At 35.0% G+C, this 22,184-nt stretch overlaps 1 protein-coding gene across 1 annotated transcript in view; it reads left to right on the forward strand.

Moving 5' to 3' along the window:
- LOC148943323 (uncharacterized) overlaps window positions 1-22,184 on the forward strand; it is a 102,809-nt gene that overhangs the window by 5,475 nt on the left and 75,150 nt on the right. Inside the window, exon 2 of the mRNA XM_089101100.1 lies at window positions 14,061-14,616. Within this exon, the coding sequence (XP_088957226.1) occupies window positions 14,061-14,616 (556 nt within the window). The remainder of the gene's footprint in view (window positions 1-14,060; window positions 14,617-22,184) is intronic.

Genomic DNA, 22,184 nt, shown 5'->3' on the forward strand with positions numbered 1-22,184 from the left:
CAAGCATACCTTCCATAAGAACCATATATGCCCCCAGAGAAATACTTACAATGTCTTCCTTGGGCCCTGGGAGAGGTTTTGTTGACATAGGGGTTTTTCTTAACTGACCTTTGAACTATTTTTAACAAAATGTCTACCTCAAATTTTTTATCACATGTATTTGGGGGAAAAGGGTTGGGGAGGCAATTGCCCTCTTATCACTTTTGACTCTTAAAAAGGGCACTAGAGCTCTCGATTTCCAATCAAATGAGCCTTTGATAACTTATAAACTTTGAAGTTTATACAACAACCTCTTCTATATGAAGTGCCTCTAGGAAAAAAATAAATGGAGTGTGGGGGAAGGCTGGTTGCCCTGCAATCACTTTTTACTCTTAAAAAGGGCCCTGCAACTTTCAATTTCCAATCAAATGAGTCCTCTAGGAGGTTTATACAAATATCCCTTCCAGAACAACCATATATGCCTCCAGGGCATAACTTACAACGCCTACCCCGGGCCCTGGGGGGCTGTGTTGACACTTGAGTTTTTGTTATTAGAACTCTGAACTATTTTTAACAAAATGTCTATCTCAAAATTTTTATCTGATACATTTAGGGCATAGAGGAGGGTAGGGGACTAGTTGCCCTTCAATCTCTTTTGACTCTTAAAAAGTGAACAAGAACTTTCAATTAATGAGCCCTCTTTAAAGTTTATACAAGCATTCCTTCCATAAGAACTATATATACCCCTAGAGCATTACTCATAATGCATGCCTCTGGGCCCTGGCAGGTTCCATCAACAAAGTAATTTTTCTTATCTGACTTTTGAACTATTTTTAATGAAATGGCTATTATAAAAATTTTATTGGATGGGCTTGGGGAAAAAGGGTGTGTGTGCGTGGGGGGGGGGGGGGTAGTTGCCCTCAGACATCTTTTGACTCTTAAAAATTGAACTAGAACTTTCAATTTCCAATCAAATGAGCCCCCCCTGAAGTTTATACAAGCTTGCCTTTCATAAGAACCATATACGCCCCCAGGACAACACTTACAACGCCTATCCCCAGGGCCCTTGGGGAAGTTTTTGTTATCTAATTTTTTAACAATTTCAAAAAAACTGGCTATCTCCAAATTTTTAGCAGATGGGTTTGGGGAAAAAGAGTGTGGGGGGCTAATTGCCCTTAACTCTCTTGATTCTTAAAAAGGAAACTAGAACTTTCAATTTCCAATCAAATAAGCCCTCTATGAAGTTTATACAAGAATCGCTTTCATAAGAACCATACATGCCCTTAGGGCATAACTTAGAACGCGTTCCCCTGGGGGGTTGTATTGACGCCAGATTTTTTCTTATCCGACCTTTGCACTATTTCTAACAAAATATCTATCTCAAATATTCATCAGATGGGTTTGGAAAAAGAAGGCATGGGGGGGGGGGCTAACTGCTCTTGCATCTCTTTTGACTATTAAAAATTGAGCTCGAACTTTCAATTTCCAATCAAATGAGCCCTCTCTGAAGTTTATACGAGCATCCCTCTCATATGAGCCATATATACCCCAGGGCACAACTTACAACGCCTGCCCCGGGACCCGGGGGGGGTGTGAGGACCCCCGAGTTTTGTTATCTGACATCTGAGGAATTTTTAACTTAGTGGCTATCTCAAAATTTTTATAGGATGCATTTGGGGAAAAAGGGGAGTGGGGGGGTCTAGTTTCCCTCCAATCTATTTTGACTCTAAAAAACTGAACTAGAACTTTCACTTTCCAATTGAATGAGCCATCTCTGAAGTTTTTACAAGCGTCCATTCAATAAGAACCATATATTCCTCCAGGCCATTACTTACAACACCTGCCCTCAGGCCCTGGGGGGCTGTGTCGACCCCGGAATTTTTGTTATATGGTCTTTGAACTATTTATAAAAAAATCTATCTCAAAGTTCTTATCGGATGGGTTTGATGAAAAAATGGTGTAGAGGGGGAGGGCTAGGTGCCCTCCAATCTCTTTTGACTCTTAAAAATTAAACTAGAACTTTCAATTTCCAATCAAATGAGCCCTCTTTGAAGTTAATATGAGCATCCCTTACATAAGACCCATATATGCCCCCAGGGCATAACATACACCGCCTGCCCCCGGCCCTGGGGGGTTGTGTTGACCCCTGAATTTTTTTATATTAAATTTGAACTATTTTTCACAAAATAACTATCTTGAAATTTTTATTGGATGCATTTGGGAAAAAGAGGTTTGGGGGGGGGGCGAAGCTGGCTACCCTCCAATATTTTTTTATGCTTAAAAAGTGAACTAGACCTTTCAATTTCCAAGCAAATGAGCCCTCTCTGAAGTTTATATGAGCATTCCTTCCATATGAACCATATATGCCCCCAGGGCATAATTTATAACCCTTGTCCCCGAAGACTGTGGGGGGAGTGTCCTGCTCTAATATATTATTTCCAGAACTTTCAAGTATGTTGAACATAATAGCTATGTCAAAATTTTGATTGGATGTGTTTGGGGAAATGGTAGGTGGAGGGTGTTGGGGAAATGGTCAGTTGCCTTAGAATCACTTTTGACTATTAAAAAAGGAACTAGCCATTTAAATTTCCAATTAAATGAGCTCTTTCTGAAGTTTCTATGACAACACTGTCTATACAAAACCTTACATGACCCCAGGGCATAACTTACAAGCCTTGCCCTGAGGGCTTTGGGGGGGGGGGTTGTCATTCTCAAAGACTTAATTTACAGAACTTAAAACTGCGTTGAATGAAATGGCTATATCAAAATTTTGATTGGATGTATTTGGGGAAAATGTGGGCATGAGAGGAGGGTGAGTTGCCCTCTAATCAGTTTCGACTATTAAAAAGGGCATTAGCTCTTTGAATTTCCAATCGAATGAGTCTTTTTTGAAGTTTATGCAACAAAGCCTTCTATAAAAACCTTATATGCCTCCAGGGCATAACTTACAACCCTTGCTGTGAAGGCTCTGGGGGAGTGTCCTCCTCAATAACATAATTTCTATATGTAAATGAACTATGCTGAACAAAATGGATATCTCAAAATTTTGATTGGATGTGTGGGGGAATGATGGGCGTGGGGGGGGGGCTAGTTGCCGTCCAATCACTTTTGACCCTTAAAAAGGGCACTAGAACCCTCGATTTCCATTCGAATGAGCCACCCTTGAAGTTTCTACAACGACCTCTTCCATATGAAGTGCCTCTGAAAAAAAAAAAAAAATATTAATTATAAAACATTGGATCTGTATGGCCTTTACTATAGGCAATGCTATAGCATTCCCTCTGATAAGGAGATTGGATAGTCCATTTTATATAAGCTTATAAAGTATTTTTTTCCAGTAGTCAAAGAGTGGAGTCCCTAATATAGGTTATTTGTTTGTCATTTTCTCATTGATTTATGGTATAAATTTGGGACCAGTAGGAGACATGTAAAGAAAACTCTTCTTACTTTATAATGTGTATAATGATCCCAGGTAACATTTTATCCAAGGGGAGAACCTTTATCCTCACTTCTTTCCTATTTTTTCCTTCTGTTTCCAACTTAAATAAAAATAGAAGAAAGCCCTATTTCTGACAAAATGTTTAGTATGTTTTGAAATCTGTGCTATATTTTTTTTTATAGATGGCATTCTTCCCAGCTGTTCTCAGTTTTATTTTTTATTTTTTTAAAATGTGATTCTAAGAAATTCATTAATTTCTTTGAACCTATATATTAACAGAGTATATACCCCCAATTCATGAATTTCTTAGAACCATATTTAAGAAACAAAACTAAGAATATCTGGAGTGAATACCAACTATAAAAAAATTTGTAACACAAATTTTAAAATATACAAAACATTATGTTGGAAGCATGGCTTTTTCCTATTTTTTTTTAAGTTGGAAAAAAGAGGAAAGAAGTGAGGATAAAGGTTCTTCCCTTGGATAATATATTAACTAGGATCATTATACATTTTGTAAAGTAAGAATTGTTTGCTTAACGTGCCTCTTTATGATTACTACTAGTCCCAAATTTATACCAGTAAAAATCTAGAATATCAGCTTTTTAAAATTGACATACCAGAACAAATAGAGAGACAATTTTGGTTTGCATTTTTTTGTCATGTTTAAACAATTTATCCCCAGCCCCTCTTTAAATATTTCATGTAGACCTAGGCAAAAACTCATAATAAATAGTGAAAACTGATTCAAAAATATAAGAATAGGAAAAAACAAGGAAACATGGTACTGTTCTATTATCTGTAACCCACGCAAGAAGTGAAGTTTGGTTAATGCTATTGAAATAAAACAAAATTGGATGAAAATATAGTAGTATTGAAACAAATTTCAGCTATATATTTGCACATTAGGGGGTGGGAATGAAGCATAACCTAGGTACCTTTTTTCCCCCTAAACCCCAATAAACTAAAGTTTAAAATCGTAAACGTAGTGAGAAACCTCTGTTTGCAATCAAATTCACCATTGAAACAAGCTGGTTGACTAGTTTCTGGTTGACAAGTAATAATACGACACTTTTTGGCTAGCTATTATTATAACCTAGGGCCATATGAGGTCTCTAGAAGGGAGATGGAGATGTATTACCTTAATTACCTTAATTCACACTTTGGAGCCAAATTTAATTCAATTTATGGGTATACTGGTTTTTAAAAGATTGACACTAACACAGGTATATAAGCCATATCTAAAATAAGAGAAAAGGGTATACCCAGAAATGAACTCTACCCCCTCCTCTCAATATGCAAATAGCCTATATATATCTAAATTGTATGTAACCACTGGAGTCACCTTAATTTGCACTTTGGAGTGAAATAAGGTCCAATGTTGGATCTGTTTGACTCCATTGTTGACATGGCAGTTAAAACATTTTACACAAAATATAAAAGAGCAGGATTGTGACTATGTTTACAGCCCAATGACACTCCTTCTGACTAAGAGTGTGCTAGGATAGATGCAACTTAAGCCCACCTGGTAACAATGACCACAGATAGGTATGATCAAGGGGATCATTCTTCTGTAGTTTAGAGTAGACACTGTTGCACAACATCAATTTCTGATAGAGTATGCAAGTTGGTTGGGTATGACAAGCAGTATCAGCATCCTAGCAAAACTCTTTTTTATATACAAATAAATTAATCACTATTAATGAGACACAGATGATGGGCAGTTCCAGTTGTATCTTGAAGGCACAAACAAAACCATGAAAATGAACATAAGACTAGTAATCTAAAAATGTCTCTCTTTTTGTTTTAATGAGTCTCCTTCTAGAGAGCCATCATTCTAGACCATTTCTATGCAAGTAATAATAAAAGGAAACAAGATATGCTACATATTATAAAGTAAGAATTTGATCATTTCAGTTTTCTTTAGTTGGATTGCCTATATATCCTAAGCCTATATATAGGACCATCTTAAGAGTGGGCGTGTCAACAGCTTTAATTGTAAAAAAGAGCATAAAATTGGCCTCTGTTTTTCTTCTTCTAGAGAGCTGTTTCTATTTTGCAACTTTACCCAGAAGAGTTTGTTTGCTAAAAGCCAAACTCCTAATTTACCAAAATTCAGATTAAAAAAAATTAGGCAAGAGGGTGTTAAGGACTACTTGCTTATAAAGAATAAACAATAACAAGTTTATCTAAGACACTGAAATTTGTTTAGACATTTAATGAATATTTTGGCCCTATATCCAAGAGCTTATTTCAGTAAAGCACACATATAAATAAAATAAGATTTGCAATAAAATAAGAAATGCAATTTTAGCTGCTAAGTAGTATTGCCCAGTAATCACGTGTAATTATGTTGTGCATTATGCACAAATAGTTCTGTGCAGGAGTGCAGAATATCATAAGCTGTTTTTTCCATAAGCCCAGCTCTTCAGACTTTAGATCCTCCTGTGCCTCCAGAGGCGCATAGGGTATCCAAGAAGAGTTGCCAGTCATCTCTCATCACTATGGCGCCCAGACTTCCCATTCAGGTTGGATCATTAAAGCATTTGCTAAAGAATTATCATTTCCCCTTCAGATAATTTTCAATAATATAACAAAAACAGGATATTTTCCAAAGAAATTGAAGAAAGGGTTTATTACTCCCATTCCAAAGAAAGGAGCAGCTAATGATTTTTTTGGTGTCCGGCCGATCACAGTTACGTCAGTTTTTAGCAGAATATACAAAAGCTTTGTTGCCGCATGGCTGAAAAAATATCTTTTGAAAGTAACTGATCGAAAGCAATTTGGTAACATCCCTAAGTTTTCAACAGTTCATTACCTCGTTAATTTAATTGATTTTATTTTATAACACCTGGATGAACCTGGAAAATGGATAAATTTAATTGCTATTGATTTCAGAAAAGCATTTGACCTTGTTGATCACAAAATCCACTTAGAAAAAATGGCGGAAAAAAAATATACCCAGCTTTATCATTAAAATCATCAAGAGCTTCTTAACAAATAGAGAGCAAACTGTGAAGTATAAAGACCAATTTTCCACTTCTCTGCCAGTTTTTTGTGGAATTCCACAAGGAACTGTGATTGGCCGCTGGGCTTCCTCCTCATGATAAATGAAATTGCTGCTGAGCTGGAGGACAGATGGAAATACGTTGACGACTTGTCCTTAACGGAAATCGTATCTAAGGATTTGAAGAGCAATGCTGCTGGTTTCATTGATCAAGTTACCTCAGAGGCGGCTTAACTAAACATGGTTGTGAATAAAGACAAATGCTTGGTCACAACATTTTCTTTCCTTCAGAATATTCAATCGTCTTTCGAACCTACTATTGCTTCCGAGCTAATAAGCCATAAAATAACTTTACTTGGTGCGGTGATTTCTTCTGACCTCTCATGGCGGGAGAATACAAAGGCAACTGTAAAAAAAGCTAACGGCGCAATCCAAATGCTAAAAACATTGAAAAAATTTCGAGTTCCTAAGGACAAGCTGAAACTATTATTTCACACTTTCATCCGCCCCTTAGTTGAATATGCTTGTCCGGTTTGGCACTTTGCCCTTACCCAGGATGAAATTGATAAAATAGAACGAGTTCAGAAGAGATCACTGCAAATCATTTATGGCGGATCCCCTCTAGCTTACTCCTTTTACCTCAAGGAATTTAAACTTGAATCCCTTTCTTCCCGCTGAGGAAAATTATGCCAAAGATTTGGCTCCTTCCTCCTTCAACATCCCATCTACTGATCATTCCTTCCCCTATTATTTGTCCCTATAAGATCTCTTCCCCCCAGGGAAGTGGCTGAGAAGGCTCCGAAACTAACCCCAGTCCACCTTAACACCATGCACTACAGTAAAAGCTTTGTGCCAAGCTTTGTGAAATATTACAATGATCTCTAGTGTTTTTATTGTTTAGTTTATTTTATCCTGACGAAGTTTTATCAGACAATTTTATTCTCAATCTCAAGTGTTTTTTTCCTTTAGTTTATTTACCCTGATGAAGTTTTATCAGACAACTTTATTTTGCTAATTATGACTAAGAGACATCATATTTGGGCTTTGCCCACGAGAGCTATGTCTTGTTTTTGAATTAAATGAATTTGGATTGAGGCATTGAGGTTTGTGAGGTCAGCCCGGTAGGTGCATTGTAGGGGATTTGTGGAGTGTTCTTTTCTTCTGGTACCACGTGGCTGCCACTGAAGGATGAACTTTGGTAGTCAAGTTTCAGACGTGCGGATCACATGACTGAGGTATCTCCACTTCCTATATTTGATCACTTTGGTTACCAGTGACTGAGATGTCTTCTGTTGTATAGTGTCATTTGTTACTTTTTGGGACTAGTGGATATTTAGAATGTGCCTTAAGCACATGTTTTTGAATGCAAGGAGTTTCTTTTCAAGTATTTGATGTATGTGCCATGTTTCAGAACCATGGCAAAGCACCAAGAGAATGCTGCTGTTGAACAGCCTAGGCTTGAGTCAGAGAGAGTACTTGTGGATGCACTTAATTTTAGACAGTTTCCTGAAAGATGCATTAGTCTGGTCAATTCTTATCATGACTTCTTGCTGACACGATCCTGAATTGTGGATGGTACTTCCTAAGTACTTGAATTCTATGACTTGCTCTGTTGTCTGGTTATTGCATTGTAAGTTGAGTGGAGATCCAGTGTTTGACAAACTTTTTATTTTGTTGGTATTTATCTTAAGGCCAAAATGTTCAGCAGCATCCCTGACTTGGTTGACTTGTTCAGCAGCATCCCTGTTTGCAGGACTCTGGGAGGCTGATATTGTCAGCAAAATCAACATCTCCGAGTCTCTTATTATCCAACTGGATCCCATGTCTATTGCAGGTCCAGAGAATATAAACAATACAATGATAAATAATAAATAGCAGTGGTGATAGCACACAGCCTTGTTTCACCCTGTCATGATACAAAAGTAATGGGTACTCCTGTCACTTGTCTTCACAAAGCATTCTGTTTCTTTGTAGAAGGCTTCAATGATTTGACTGAGCTTATCAGGAATACTGTACTATTGGAGAACCTTCCTAAGTGTTTGGCAATCTACTGAGTAAAAGCTTTCTTGAAGTCTATTAAGACCAAGTAAAGCTTACTGAACCATTCATTTGCTTCTTCTAGCAGCATTCTAAGAGTAAATACAAGATCAGTGCATGATTGGTTTGGCCAAAATCCATGCTGCTCCTCTTGGAGATGTTCGTTCAATGCTGGTTGGGTTCTGTTAAGGAGTATAGTGGCCGATCGTATGCTTGGTATAGATACAAGGCTGATACCCCTCCAGTTTTAGCACTTTGCAGCGTCGCCTTTTTTGAATATTTTGACGAAAGTACTTTTTGTCCAATCCTTAGGAATTTCTTCTGTGCTCCAAATTACAGAGAAAAACGTGGTCCACACAATTATGCATGCAGCTACTGAGCATTTAATCATTTCGGCTGCAACTTGGTCTTCCCCAGAGGACTTTCCAGACTTCAGCTTCTTAGCTGCCTTTAGTATCTCCTCACCAAAGGGTACTTTAATATCAACAGTTATATTTAGAAATGGCATATCTTGTATATCTGGAGGATCAGCAGGTGGTTGTCTATTTAACAGTTTTTTGAAATGCGTCGCCCAGGCTTTGTTCACATTATCAGGGTCAGTAAGAAGTTGTCCAAACTCATCTTTTACAGGTTCATCTGTCTCTGGACGTTTGTCGACTATCTCACGGGGGATGTGGTACACTGACCAAGAGTCTCCCCATCTAGCAGCTTCTTCAGCCTTCTGAGCTTTCTATTCAAGGCTGTTGCGTTTATCAGCATAGACGCTCTTCTTTGTAGCCTTATCAAGCATAACATACTCTAGTTCAAGAGGGTGTCTTGCATCAGGGGAAAGAGTGTTGAGAACAGATTTCTTTTTGTCAGCCCTCTTCTCGATCAGATCCCACAATTCGACGGAGGTCCATTCTGCTAAAATTCAGATGCATAAAAAACTAGGAAAAGAAGGCCCTACATTGAACTGGTTATATTCTCATTGTGTGTTTATTAACATGCATGATTGAATATATATTTTACCAAAATTTTATTTGAAATGATTTTAAAATGTTTAGGGGAGAGTATTCATAGTTGGGACAGGCCTAAAGAGACATCCATGCCATCTTGCAAAAAAATATCAAAATTTGCGCAAAAACATCTGCAATAGGTGATATCTAGAGAAGTTTCATATCCAAAGTCACCTTTTTGTCTTAAACTGGATAGGTCTTAAAATTCAGGTGCACTCCAAAATATTTGGTGAAGTTCTGTGAACTGTTTTGGAAGATGTAGGTTTTGAAGTGATCATTTACTTTCACTTCTTTATTCATTAGTTTCCTGTGAAATAGAATTGGTGAGTGTGGAGTGTCCTTTTTACAGTTTTAGATTAAAATTGAATTATTTCAGTGACATTGTTTCGTACCATAATTGGGACTGTCCCAAGTATTTGTACTTGCAACATGTCCTATGTATGGCAAGTAAAAACAGAAATTAAATAGCCAGGGTTATTTTACTTTGACATGTTAAGCTATCTTGACATCTTTGAAGTCTTGGAGTTGGCCTATGAGTATGCAAGAAAAAATGGATTGTTTTAGGCCTATTCTTCAAGTTGGGATGACAAGAAAAGACCAGGCAAGAATTGGTATTATGGATTTATGATATGAAATCAAGGCCTTTCACTCAGAAAACCTGAAGCAGTTAGTCTCTCTAGGGGATAGGTTCAACCACTACAATATGGAAACTCAATTCCACCAATACTAATCTTCCCAAGGAAAAAAAAAACAACAGCAACGATTACTTTAGGGGTATCACCTTGTACTTTTGCTTGTGTTAGTGACAGTGGATAGTTTACAGCATTAGTGTTCATTGAGTTTCTTCATCACTCTGTTTCCACTCCAATACCAAACAAAGAGAAACCCCAGCTATTTCTTATGAATAATACAAATCTCACTTATCAGTTGAAGCCATCCAGGTAGCATAAGATAACCATGTGATCATGTTAACCTTTCCACCACATACATCACACCTACTGTAACTGCTTGATCCTGGGGTCTTCTACTTTCTGTAATTCTATTATAACAAAGCTATTTCCAGTTTATCCTTTATGAAATCCCCCAGTCTCTTGGTATTGCTTATTCTCTTTCATTCACCTTATTGATCATCACTGCAGAATTCAAGCAATAGGGAGTTGGAGTCTTTGCCTCCAACTCCCATTTAGGGAGTTGGAAGCAAAGAAAAAGAATTGTCCAAAGTACAGATACTCTCCCATATAATAATGATATTTTTTTTTAGATAGATAGACATTCTATTTATGAAATATACATAACGCTATAAAATACACCTGCGCACATGCCTAGTGGTATACTTATTTAAAAGCCTAGGAGAGACTAAAGTATGTTATCTAATGTTGTTTTAGAGGATTCTAAGTCAGTTTCTATTTCCTCTGGCCCCTTTGGGCTCTTTAACCAAAACTTGTGGAAGGCACATTCTCCTAAAACTGCTACTCTCTTCCCCAAAAATGTAAAGAAAATATATTAACTAAATAAGTAGAGTAGCTCTAGTTGCCCGAGTAAATGAGCTCTGTAAAAGAATTGTACTAAAATGAACAAGTAAAGGAGCTCTAGATTCCCAAGTAAAGGAGCTCTGTAAATAAAATGTACTAATCCGACCAAGTAAAGCAGCTCTAGTTGTCGAAGTAAAGGATCTTTTTAAAGAAAATGTACTAAATTGACCCAGCAAAGGAGCTCTAGTTGCCTAAGTAAAGGATCTCTGTAAAGGAAATTTACTAAACTGAACAGGTAAAGGAGCTCTGGTTTCCCAAGTAAAGGAATTCTGTAAAGAACATGTACTAAATTGACCAAGCAAAGGAACTCTAGTTGCCTAAGTAAAGGATCTCTGTAAAGAAAATATACTAAACTGAACAACTAAAGGAGCTTTGGTTTCCCAAGTAAAGGAGCTCTGTAAAGAACATATACTAAACCGACCAAGTAAAGCAGGTCTAGTTGCACAAGTAAAGAAGCTTTGTAAAGAAAACTGACCAAGTAAAGGAGCTCTAGTTGCCCAAGTAAAGGAGCTCTGCAAAGAAAATGTACTAGAACTGACCAAGTAAAGGAGCTCTAGTTTTTAAGGATAAAAAAAAGTCAGTATGGCCTTGCATCATACTTTTTTCTTGTTACATAAGTACACTCTGTGCACTAAATTGCTGTAACTGTACCTGAAAAATGCCAGACACCCTATTCCTGGGTAGTTTTTGCCCTCTTTCTGCACGTTTTCAAGAATTTTGAGTCAAGAATGTTTGTTCCTAAGCATAGCTCATAACGAGAAACAAAAAAGCTAAATCGACAGGTCAAAGTGCCTCAACTGAATGGGTGAAAACTTTTTGGTATTCTTTAAATCTAAATTTTAATTAGCTGATTTATCTTTGTATATTGTTGTACTTTTCATTTCTGTAACCCAAAGTACCCTAAGGTCATAAGCATGAGCTCACATATTTTGAGAAGAATTAATTTTTGGGAAACAGACTTGAAGAGTCACAGTGTAGAAAATTATGGGGAGCTTTTTAAAGTTCTCAAGAATATGTATGGGCCTGCCCCTAACCTCCCCCTCGATTCCCTTGCAAGCCCTTTTTATGATTTTTCTGAGCTGTATCCATGGCTGCTGCTTATACATGGGAGGAGCATACCAGTATATGTAAAGTCTATTTGTAACGCCAAAAATTTGTAAAACAGCTTTTACATAATAGGAGGCAGAAGGTTAAAAATTGAATTTATGCTGTCTCTTCCCCATAAATAGACCTTCTTATCTACTCTCCTCTCTCCTATGTAAAAACCTTGCAACAGCCATACATTTTCAAGCTTTCTATGGGCATTATTGTGGCCTTTTTCTTAAATACTCAGAAAGTCTTGGAATTTTAATTTTATATTTTCTTCAAATAATCTTAAAATTAAAGCCAAAAAATACATTTATTGCGGCCTCCTGTAAAATTAAGGACAAAAAGTGGTGGACAGCTAAGGATTACATCCTGGGAAAGGCATTTCCTTGTTGAGGTTGGTTTCTGCAGATGATCCAGAGCCAAATTGGACAGTAAATATTCACTTTTTGCAATATATATATATATATATATATATATATATATATATATATATATATATATATATATATATATATATATATATATATATATATAATATAATAATAATAATAATATATATATATATATATATATATATATATATATATATATATATATATATATATATATATATATATATATATATATATATATATATAATAATAATAATAATATATATATATATATATATATATATATATATATATATATATATATATATATATATATATATATATATATATATATATATATATATATATATATATATATATATATATAATATATATATATATATATATATATATATATATAAATATATATAAATATATATATATATATATATATATATATATATATATATATATATATATATACCCAAGTGTGATGTGACCTTTGTAGGGGAGGGTTTGTATTTTTGTTGTAAAGACATCCAGAAGAAGCAATTTTTTTTCCTCAACCAAGCACTTTAAAAAGTAAGGGTAAATACCCTTGATGATCATTTTGGGGCTCCAAACCAGCTCTTACCTTTGTGAGAAAAGGTGGTTGCTAGATTTTGGTTATAATTGCTGAGAATCAGTTGCTGAATCTCAACCAAATGAGGAGAGTAAATATTCTAGCTGTAATTTTTTTGGCGTGGACACAATCTAATATTTGGGAAACAGAATACTCCTGCTAATTGTTACCATCAGGGAATTTGTTAGAATGGATTGTCGAATCTCAACCAAACTTAAGGTTTTTTTTCACCATCCAAACGAAAAAAACTGTTAGGTAACAGTTTTCGCAACAATAGTGTTTCCGCCGTCCAACTAAAAACTGTTAGCTAACATGATTAGAGAATATCTTTAACAAATCAAATACTTGTTGAAGAAAATTGTTTTAGAATATATTTCTGCTAGCTTACAAATGTTTTTCCGCCACCCAAACAAATACCTGTTAGCTAACATTGTTAGTAAATAATTGGACGGCGGAAAAACCCCTTTAGTGGAAGGTAAGAGTATACTAATAGCCCTAATTTTAACTTTTTGGGGTCTGTACGGGATTTGACAGGCCAACTTCCAATAGGTCCCTGATTTGGGTACCCATATTCAAGTCATCAGGGTATCTACCAAAATGGGCTGTTGGACCTCAAAATAATTTACCAAAAATAGCCTAATGTTTAACGTCTTAGCTAGGTCTTTTCAGAAACCTGTTTCGTTTGATCTCTGTGGAAGAGGAAGAAGAATTGGGTCTAAATCCCCCCCCCCCTCATTCAGGGACGATTTGTTTTGTTTGGCCCAGATGGATGACCAAAAAAGAAAAATATTTGGTAATTTATTATCTTTTTTCCACAATTCGTGGCCTATTTATCTTGACATTTTGTTCATTATAGCCACAGAAAGTGGGATTGAACCTCTTTTTTTTCATCGTTTTTAAGATTTATGAATATTTGATTTTTAGCTGGAACTCACTTTCGACAAAAGCAAAAAGTAGAAATTTAATATGAAGTTCCTTTATTTTAGGATGATGCCGAGGATTATCTGTTTACTGACGAGCTTCTTGGAGTTTTAGAGCCTGCTGCAATTGTGCCATCTGGAAATGAAGTTGCCAGGAAAGAGTCCCAAGATCTATTTGATAGAACTTCTCCAACAAGCCCGGTTTTATCAAATCGACCAGCAGCGTTGAAACGGCGTAGCTGCTTTCATGCCTCACCTACTCAAATAAGGTCACCGCAACGAAGATCGTTACGGAAACGCCCGGCGGCAGATGCTGATTCTCAATTTGTAAAGCCAATTTCTAGAAGAAGTCTTGAATCACAGAATTTGTTTGGAGATACTCAACTAACTGCTGCAACTAATGCAAGGTTTGGGAAGTCTGTGAGTGGTTTGACTTTACCGCGAGGTAGTAGCTCAGCTTCTTTGAGAAACGCATCAATTCTTGGTAATGATTTAGAAACAGGGAAAAAATCTCCAGCATTCCTGATTTTGACTCACTACACTGATGTTGGTCCGTTTTTTGGATTACCTGAAAAAGTACAGGAGCTGCTAAAACAGCAAAAAGGCATTGATAAGCTTTATGGTAATTTTGATTATTAAGATAATATAAAGTGTATTTTAAAGCCAGAAATACGGCCATTTACCTAAAAACCACAAAAAAAAGTACATCAGCTATCTCTTTTCTTCCAAATTCCTATCACAATGAAAACACTTACATGAAATACTGCATTTAGTCAATAAACATAACACCTATAGATAAATAGATAGATAGATCAGTGTATTTCAAAAACCGAAGGGCCATATGCAAAAGATTCATACGCTTGGTAGATTATTTGATTCTATTTTTGCTCTTTTTTAGTTTAAAGGAGTTCTTTATTTTTCTTTGAAAAACTCATTTTGTGAAAAATGTTTTTTCTTTCTTTTAACAGAATATTTTAAATGAAGTTAAATTTGCTAGAATGGGTTTTCGAATCTCAACCAAACTTTGCGGAAGGTAAGAGTAGGCACACACTAATAACACTAATTTTAACTTTTCGGGGTCTGTACGTGATTTGACATGCCAGCTTTACATAGGTCCCTATTCGTGTGGTAAGTCACGACTGCCACCAGTATTCGGGTAGTAAGGTACGGGTTTTATCATTTAATGGTACAAAAACAGTCCCAAAATACTTGCAAGATGAGAAAGCCCCGCTGTCGCTAAATATTACAATCGCATTCCTATGCATGCTACCACAGTTCAATAAATAGAGGGTTTGTTATCACTTACTCCACGATGTACCCTTCTCCAGCGTATGATAGCGTGATCAAATAGTCAAGCGGCCAAACTCTAAGACCAAGGGTGAACCCCGATCGGGCCACCATTGAATTATCGCGCTATTGCTTGGGTGGGCAAACGATCCCCCCCTCTCGATATGATAATGACGATATTTATCATAGCTCTTATTCTACCCTGTCTTTTCTCCTCGAAAAATTGTCTACACAGCTTTAGAAAATCACTTACTTGTAATCTTCCAAAAAAAGTGTAATCACACACAAACACATATATAGATCCCCATACGGGGTCTCAACGTCAACTCTCAATACAGACTAACTAAAAAGTATTTCGAAACTTCAAGAATCTTGGCACTTTGGGTGTGGTCCAATGGACACAGGTTAATCAAATGTGTCATGTCTCTCAATTAAATGCATGTTACACATACTTTCAAAATCAATGAGATAAGTTGTAGATAGCACATGTGATGGCTCATACTGAATTATAATCAAAACAATTTAATTTCTCTTGCAAAATCGTTGCCTTGGTGACGAGAATTAACTTACAACTGAACTTTATTTTTTAGGCAAATATGTTTACAGAAAAGAAAATAGGTCATTTATCTGAAAAGAAAAGAAACAAGGGGTGGAACCCCAACAGTCCCTGATTTGGGCATCTATATTCAAGTCATCAGGGTTTCTACAAAAATGGGGTGTTGAATCTAAAAATAATTTACCAAAAGTAATATTTAACGTCTTAGCTAGGTCTTTTCAGAAACTTGTTTCGGTTTTATCTCTGTGGGAGGAAGAAGGATGGGGTCTAAATCCTTATAATATACTAATAATATAGTATACTGATATAATTATAGTATATAGTATACTAATAATATAGTATACTAAAAGAAAACACGAAAACAATGAAATTTTTACTTTGTAGCATGCGCCATGTATTAATCTGGTTATCATGTTTCCTTCCATTGTTATCCGCATTTTAAAATCATTTGACAGTTCTTTTGTAATCGCTCGGAGGAACGGGATTTCACCTGGTGAAGAATACAATAAACCGGCTTACAAAGAAGACATGACGCATCATATATATATAATATAAATATAATATAAATATATATATATATATATATATATATATTATTATATATATATATATATATATTTATATATATATATATATATATATATATATATATATATATATATATATATAATATATATATATATATATATATATACATATATATATATATATATATATATATATATATATATATATACATATATATATATATATATATATATATATATATATATATATATATATATATATATATATATATATATATATATATATATATATATATATATATATATATATATATATATATATATATATATATATATATATATATATATATATATATATATATATATATATATATATATATATATATATATATATATATATATATATATATATATATATATATATATATATATATATATATATGTGTGTATATATATTATTTATAGCGATGGCTTTTTGATTAGTAAAGACAACAAAGAACCTAAAATTATTTGATCCCATTCTTTATCAACATTTATTTTGATTTGATATAGCTTTCCCCCGTCTAAACAACTTGAGATTTTGAATAATAGCGTATTTTAAAGTCAAAAATACAGCCATATGCATAAAAAGTACAAATAGTGTAAATAACATCAGCAATACTCATTCTTCCAAATTCCTATCACAATGAAAACACTTAAATGAAACGCTGCATTTTCTTAATAAACTAGGATTATCTTTTAATAGACATTCATAAAAAAACTTTTGCCCCAACATAAGTTTTTCATAGAAAAGTAAAGAACTCCATTAAACAAAAAATGAGCAAAAATAGAATCAAATAATCTACCAAGCGTAAAACTACCATAAATCAGCATTGATAAATAAATAAAACCCAAAACGAACAGAAATTTGTGCACAAAACGAGCTGAAATTAACATGAGTAAGGCTCAAAACCCCTATACCTTCCCATGGCCAAAACATAATTTGCACTTTACTGAAAAAGTACAAATGAATGTGCATTGTCAGTTCAATATACATATAAAATTGGATTTGTTAACGTTATAAAAGTGAAAACATAAAAAAAATTTCCCAGGAAAGTGCAAATTGTATTCTGGCCTTGGGAAGGCATAGGTTTTTTTTTCCTACTTATGTCAATTTCTGTTTGTTTTGAGTTACTCGGTTATTTATTGTAATTTCTGTTCGTTCTGGGTTTTATTTATTTATTGATGCTGATTTATGGTAGTTTTACGCTTGGTAGATTATTTGATTCTATTTTTGCTCATTTTTTGCTTTAATGGAGTTCGTTACTTTTCTTTAAAAACTTATATTGTGGAAAAAGTTCTTTTTTAATTGATTTCTGTTCGTTTTATATTGGCATAGTCTTTTTCAGGGAAAAAGAAAATAATAGTTTAAATGTTTTTGGTTTTTCTTTAAGAATTTATAGTTTTGCCTGCTATTTGTATGCTGGAGAAATTTTTCAACAATTCTTAACAACATACACCATTTTAAGAAACTGGATACAAATAGTAGTGTTTAATTTAATTTATTCCTCCTCTAGTTGATCTGAAAAATAAAACTTAATACCATTCGCAAAAAAAGTCTATTTATGCTCTAACAGTTTGGATACACTTACACTCTTTTGATTTAGTTAAATTTTAAGAGCAGAAGAAGTAATAGAAGTAGCATCAGAAGTTTGAACATAGTACTCTCAGTTGTTCATGGGATACTGCTGAGATGTCTTATTGACAACCAGTATATACACATTCGCGTCTTGATTTAATCTTAAGGCAACATTTAGTTTTTAAACATAATGGGCAAATTGCAGAAGTGTAAAGAGTTGACCTACGTAATAGCCCTAGAGATACAGTTAAAAGACTGTTCAGCTATGCTGAACAAAATGGCTATCTTAAAATTTTGATTGGAAGTATTTGGAAAATCGTGAGCTAAAGAGGAGGACTGATTGCCCTTATATCACTTTTGATTTTTAAAAATGGCGCTAGAACTTTGAATTTCCAATCAAATTATCTCCTTTAAAATATCATTATCTATGATAATTTAATTTAAAATAAATAATTTAGATAATTTAAAATAGATAATTTAAATAGATATTTTAAAATAGATAATTTATAGATAATTATAGATAGATTTATAGATAATAAATAGATAATTTAAAATAAAATTATCTATGATATAGCTGCGCTGCCTGTAATTTGCTTATATGCCTTTGTAATACTTGCAAGCGCAAAGGTTTTTCGTTTGATTGAAGCTCAACTTAATGCCCTTAATGCCCTAAACGTTTCAACTTAATGCCCTTAAGTGTCATTAGTTACAGTAACCGTAGACGTAGTATTAAAAGTTTAAACATATTGTCTTTTGGCTAGTTCAAAATTTGTCACAACTTACCCTGAAAGGCCTAACTTAATAATGTAAGCTGTTATTTTTATGTCTTTGTCACCCTTTTGACAATCTACATGATCATAGTTTTTTTGGATTTAAGTCAACATCCGCCTTAATATTCTTTGAAAGCTTCACCTTAATACCCTTAGCTTGAGTAATAGCAATAGTTGTAGTAGCAGTAGTAGCAGTATGCACATAGCACCTTTGCTTTTTTTCAATATCCCCTTCAACACATGATGAAATTTTCAATTTAATACCATCAACCGGTCCTGAAGCATTGCTGATACATCCCCTTAACAACCTATGTGGGCATTGTGTGTTTTGATTTATTTCAATACAGTTTAAATATTGCCCAAAATTTCGTCTTAATATCCTTAGGCTTATTAGCAGTAGGAGTAGAGTTAATAGTCTTAGCTTTAGTAGTAGTAGTAGCAATAATAATATTAGTAGCAGTAGTAGTAGTTGTAGGAGTAGAAGTAGTAGTATTATGATGCAAATATTGTCTTTTGGTTAGTTCATCAACCTTCAAAACAAGCTTTGTAAGTTTTAATTTCAAACACGAAGCTGTTCCCAATATATTTCTGATATGCCATTTTGACAACCTGCATACGGATGGCAAGTTGTCATCCACACAACAGAAAATTTCCGAAATATTTCCTGAAAGTTCCACCTTCATACCCTTAGGTATGGTTGTAATAGGTGTCACAGCCAGGAGCGTCCCGAGGCTGATTTCATTTGGGGGGGGGAGGGTGATCTTCGTAAAGATTACAGAAGCGCCACCAGATTTATGCCTGATTTTCTGCAGAAATCAAGAATTTTGCTAAGTTTCGGCCGATTTTGCAAATTGTTTTGCCGAAATTTTAGCTCCTTTAGCCTTTAGCTTTTACCGAATGCCAAAAAAGTTGGGGGTAAGCGTGCCCCTCACCGCCGCCCCCCCCCCGGGACGCCCCTGGTCACAGTGGTAGTACCGCCACTCAACTTAATACAATTAGCCATAACTATGACATTGTCGATGTGCCCTTTTGATAACCTGTATATTTATATACTTCTTGAAATTTTCATCTTAATGCTCTTACCCTTACAAGCAGCTGCGATGAAACTAGTAGTTAGTGCAATAGTAATAGTAGAACTAGAACTAGTAAATGTTGCAGTAGCAGTAGTATTAGTAGTAGTGTGCACATATCCCCTTTTGGTCAATTGACTTTCGGGCATTCTCTGAGAGTTCCAACTTAATGCACAAATCAATTGTTAAAATACGCTATTTTGAAAATCTAAATGCACATAGTGGCTTTTGTTAGTTCGAATTTGCCATTAATGCTCTCAAATTTTACCTTCATAGACTTAGCCTTAATAGTACTATTAGCACAGTATTTTAGGTGGTAGTAAAAATAGTTGCAGTGTTAGTGTTGTATTAGTAGTAGTAGTAGAATTATTAATAGCAGTAGCAGCATGTGCATATTGCCTTTCAGTCAGTTGAACCTCACTTTCGTGATGATTCAGAAGTTTCACCTTGATACGGTAAGCCGTTCCCAAAATATTGCTTATGTGCGCTTTTGACACCCTTTTGACGCCCTTTTCACCTTAATGCTCTAAGGCTTACAAGTTGTTGCAATTGAGGAAGTACTTGTTTTAGTTTAGTAACAGTAGTAGTATTACTAAAAGTAGCACTGCCATTAGTGTTAGTAGTGACATGCATATATTACCTTTTTGTCAATTGATCTTCCCTTTAAGCATTCTCTGCAAGTTCCAACTTAATACCCAAATCCATTCTTGAGATACGTCCTTTTGACAATCTGCATGCGCATAGTCTGTTTTGATATAATTCAAATTCCCACTCAATATTCTGCCAAATTTTCACCTTCATACGTGTAGCCTAATTGTTCTAGTATCATAGTAGTAGTGGTAGTAGTAGGAACAGTAGTAGCAGCAGTATTAATAGTAGTAGTAGCAGGTACATTTTGCCTTCCGGTGTACTCAACATCCCACTCATGATGCCCCTGAAGTTTCCTCTTGATACGATAAACCGTTCCAAAATTATTGTTGATACACACGTATCAACAATCTGTATGCAAATAGTATTTTTGTATTTAGTTCAACTTTCTCCTCACCATTTCCTCAGATCCTTTTTCAATATCCTCAGCTTTAGTAGTACTCGCTACAGAAGTTGTAGTTTTAGTGGTAGTACTGGTAGTAGTAATAGTAATTGTGGTAACAATAGAAGTAACAGTAGTTGTAGTTGTGATAGCGTGCAAACATGGCTTTTTTGGTCAATTTATCATCTCCCTTATTATTTCCTGAAATTTCCAAATTAATATACTCAGTTATTCCTGAGTTACACTCTTTTGACAACCCATATACACATAACGTGTTATGATTTAGTTCAACACTCCCATCAACTTTCCCTGAAAGACTCATGTTAATGCCTTTCGTATTTGGGGAAACTAGAAGTCAAACATGCGTACCTTTTCTCAATAACATATGCTACATGTAAACAATGAACAAATTGTCTAACTTACAGCATTTACCCTGAGGCCTCAGGGGAAGGGGGTTGACGTCCCCGAACGCGTAATTACTGAACCTTTCAACAATGCTGAATAAAAATGATGTCTCAAGGCTTTGTTTGACTGTTTGTTTTGAGAAATGATGGGCATGGGGGGTTGCCCTCAAATCACTTTGACTCTTAAAAAGGGCACTATAACTTCCAATTTCAAATCAAATGAGACCATCTGAATTTTTTACGACCGCCCATTCCATAAAAACTCTATATGCCCCGAGGGCATAACTAAAAACCCTTGCCCCAGGGTTCAGGTGGTTTGTATTAATCCCAAAAGCCTTGTTACATGATTTTTTGGAATATTTTAAACAAAATTGACCTTACACAATTTTAATCAAATGTGTCTGATGAAAATCAAATGTTGGGGGGGGGGGGGCTAGTTGACCTCCATCACTTTTGACTCTTAAAAGGGAACTAGAATTTCCAATTTAAACCAAATGAGCCACCTCTAAAGTTCAAACAACCATCGCCCCCTGGCTCTGGTGATTTGTCTCAACCCTAAAAGCCTTTTTACAAAATCTTTTGACTAATTTGAATGAAACAAATGTCTCAAAATTTCAATTGTCTCAAAATTTCAAAGAGAGGTGTTGTCGGGGGGGGCTAGTTACCCTACATCACTTTTGGCTCTTAAAAGGGAACTAGAGCTTCCAATTTTCAAAAAATGAGCCTCCTTTAAAGTTAATCAACCATCCCTTCCATAAAAACCTTAAATGCCCTCGGGGCATAACTTAAAATCCTCCCCCAGGCTCAGGTAGTTTGTATCAACCCCAAAATCCTTGTTATATGATCTTTGGACTAATCGAAACACTCTATGTTCATACGTATTGCTGATAAGAGCGTACCGGCAATATTTTTGGAACGGCTTATCGTA

Source organism: Artemia sp. Qi Xiang Cuo, chromosome 15, assembly GCF_049724085.1.
Source record: "Artemia sp. Qi Xiang Cuo chromosome 15, ASM4972408v1, whole genome shotgun sequence".
Taxonomy (NCBI): domain Eukaryota; kingdom Metazoa; phylum Arthropoda; class Branchiopoda; order Anostraca; family Artemiidae; genus Artemia; species Artemia sp. Qi Xiang Cuo.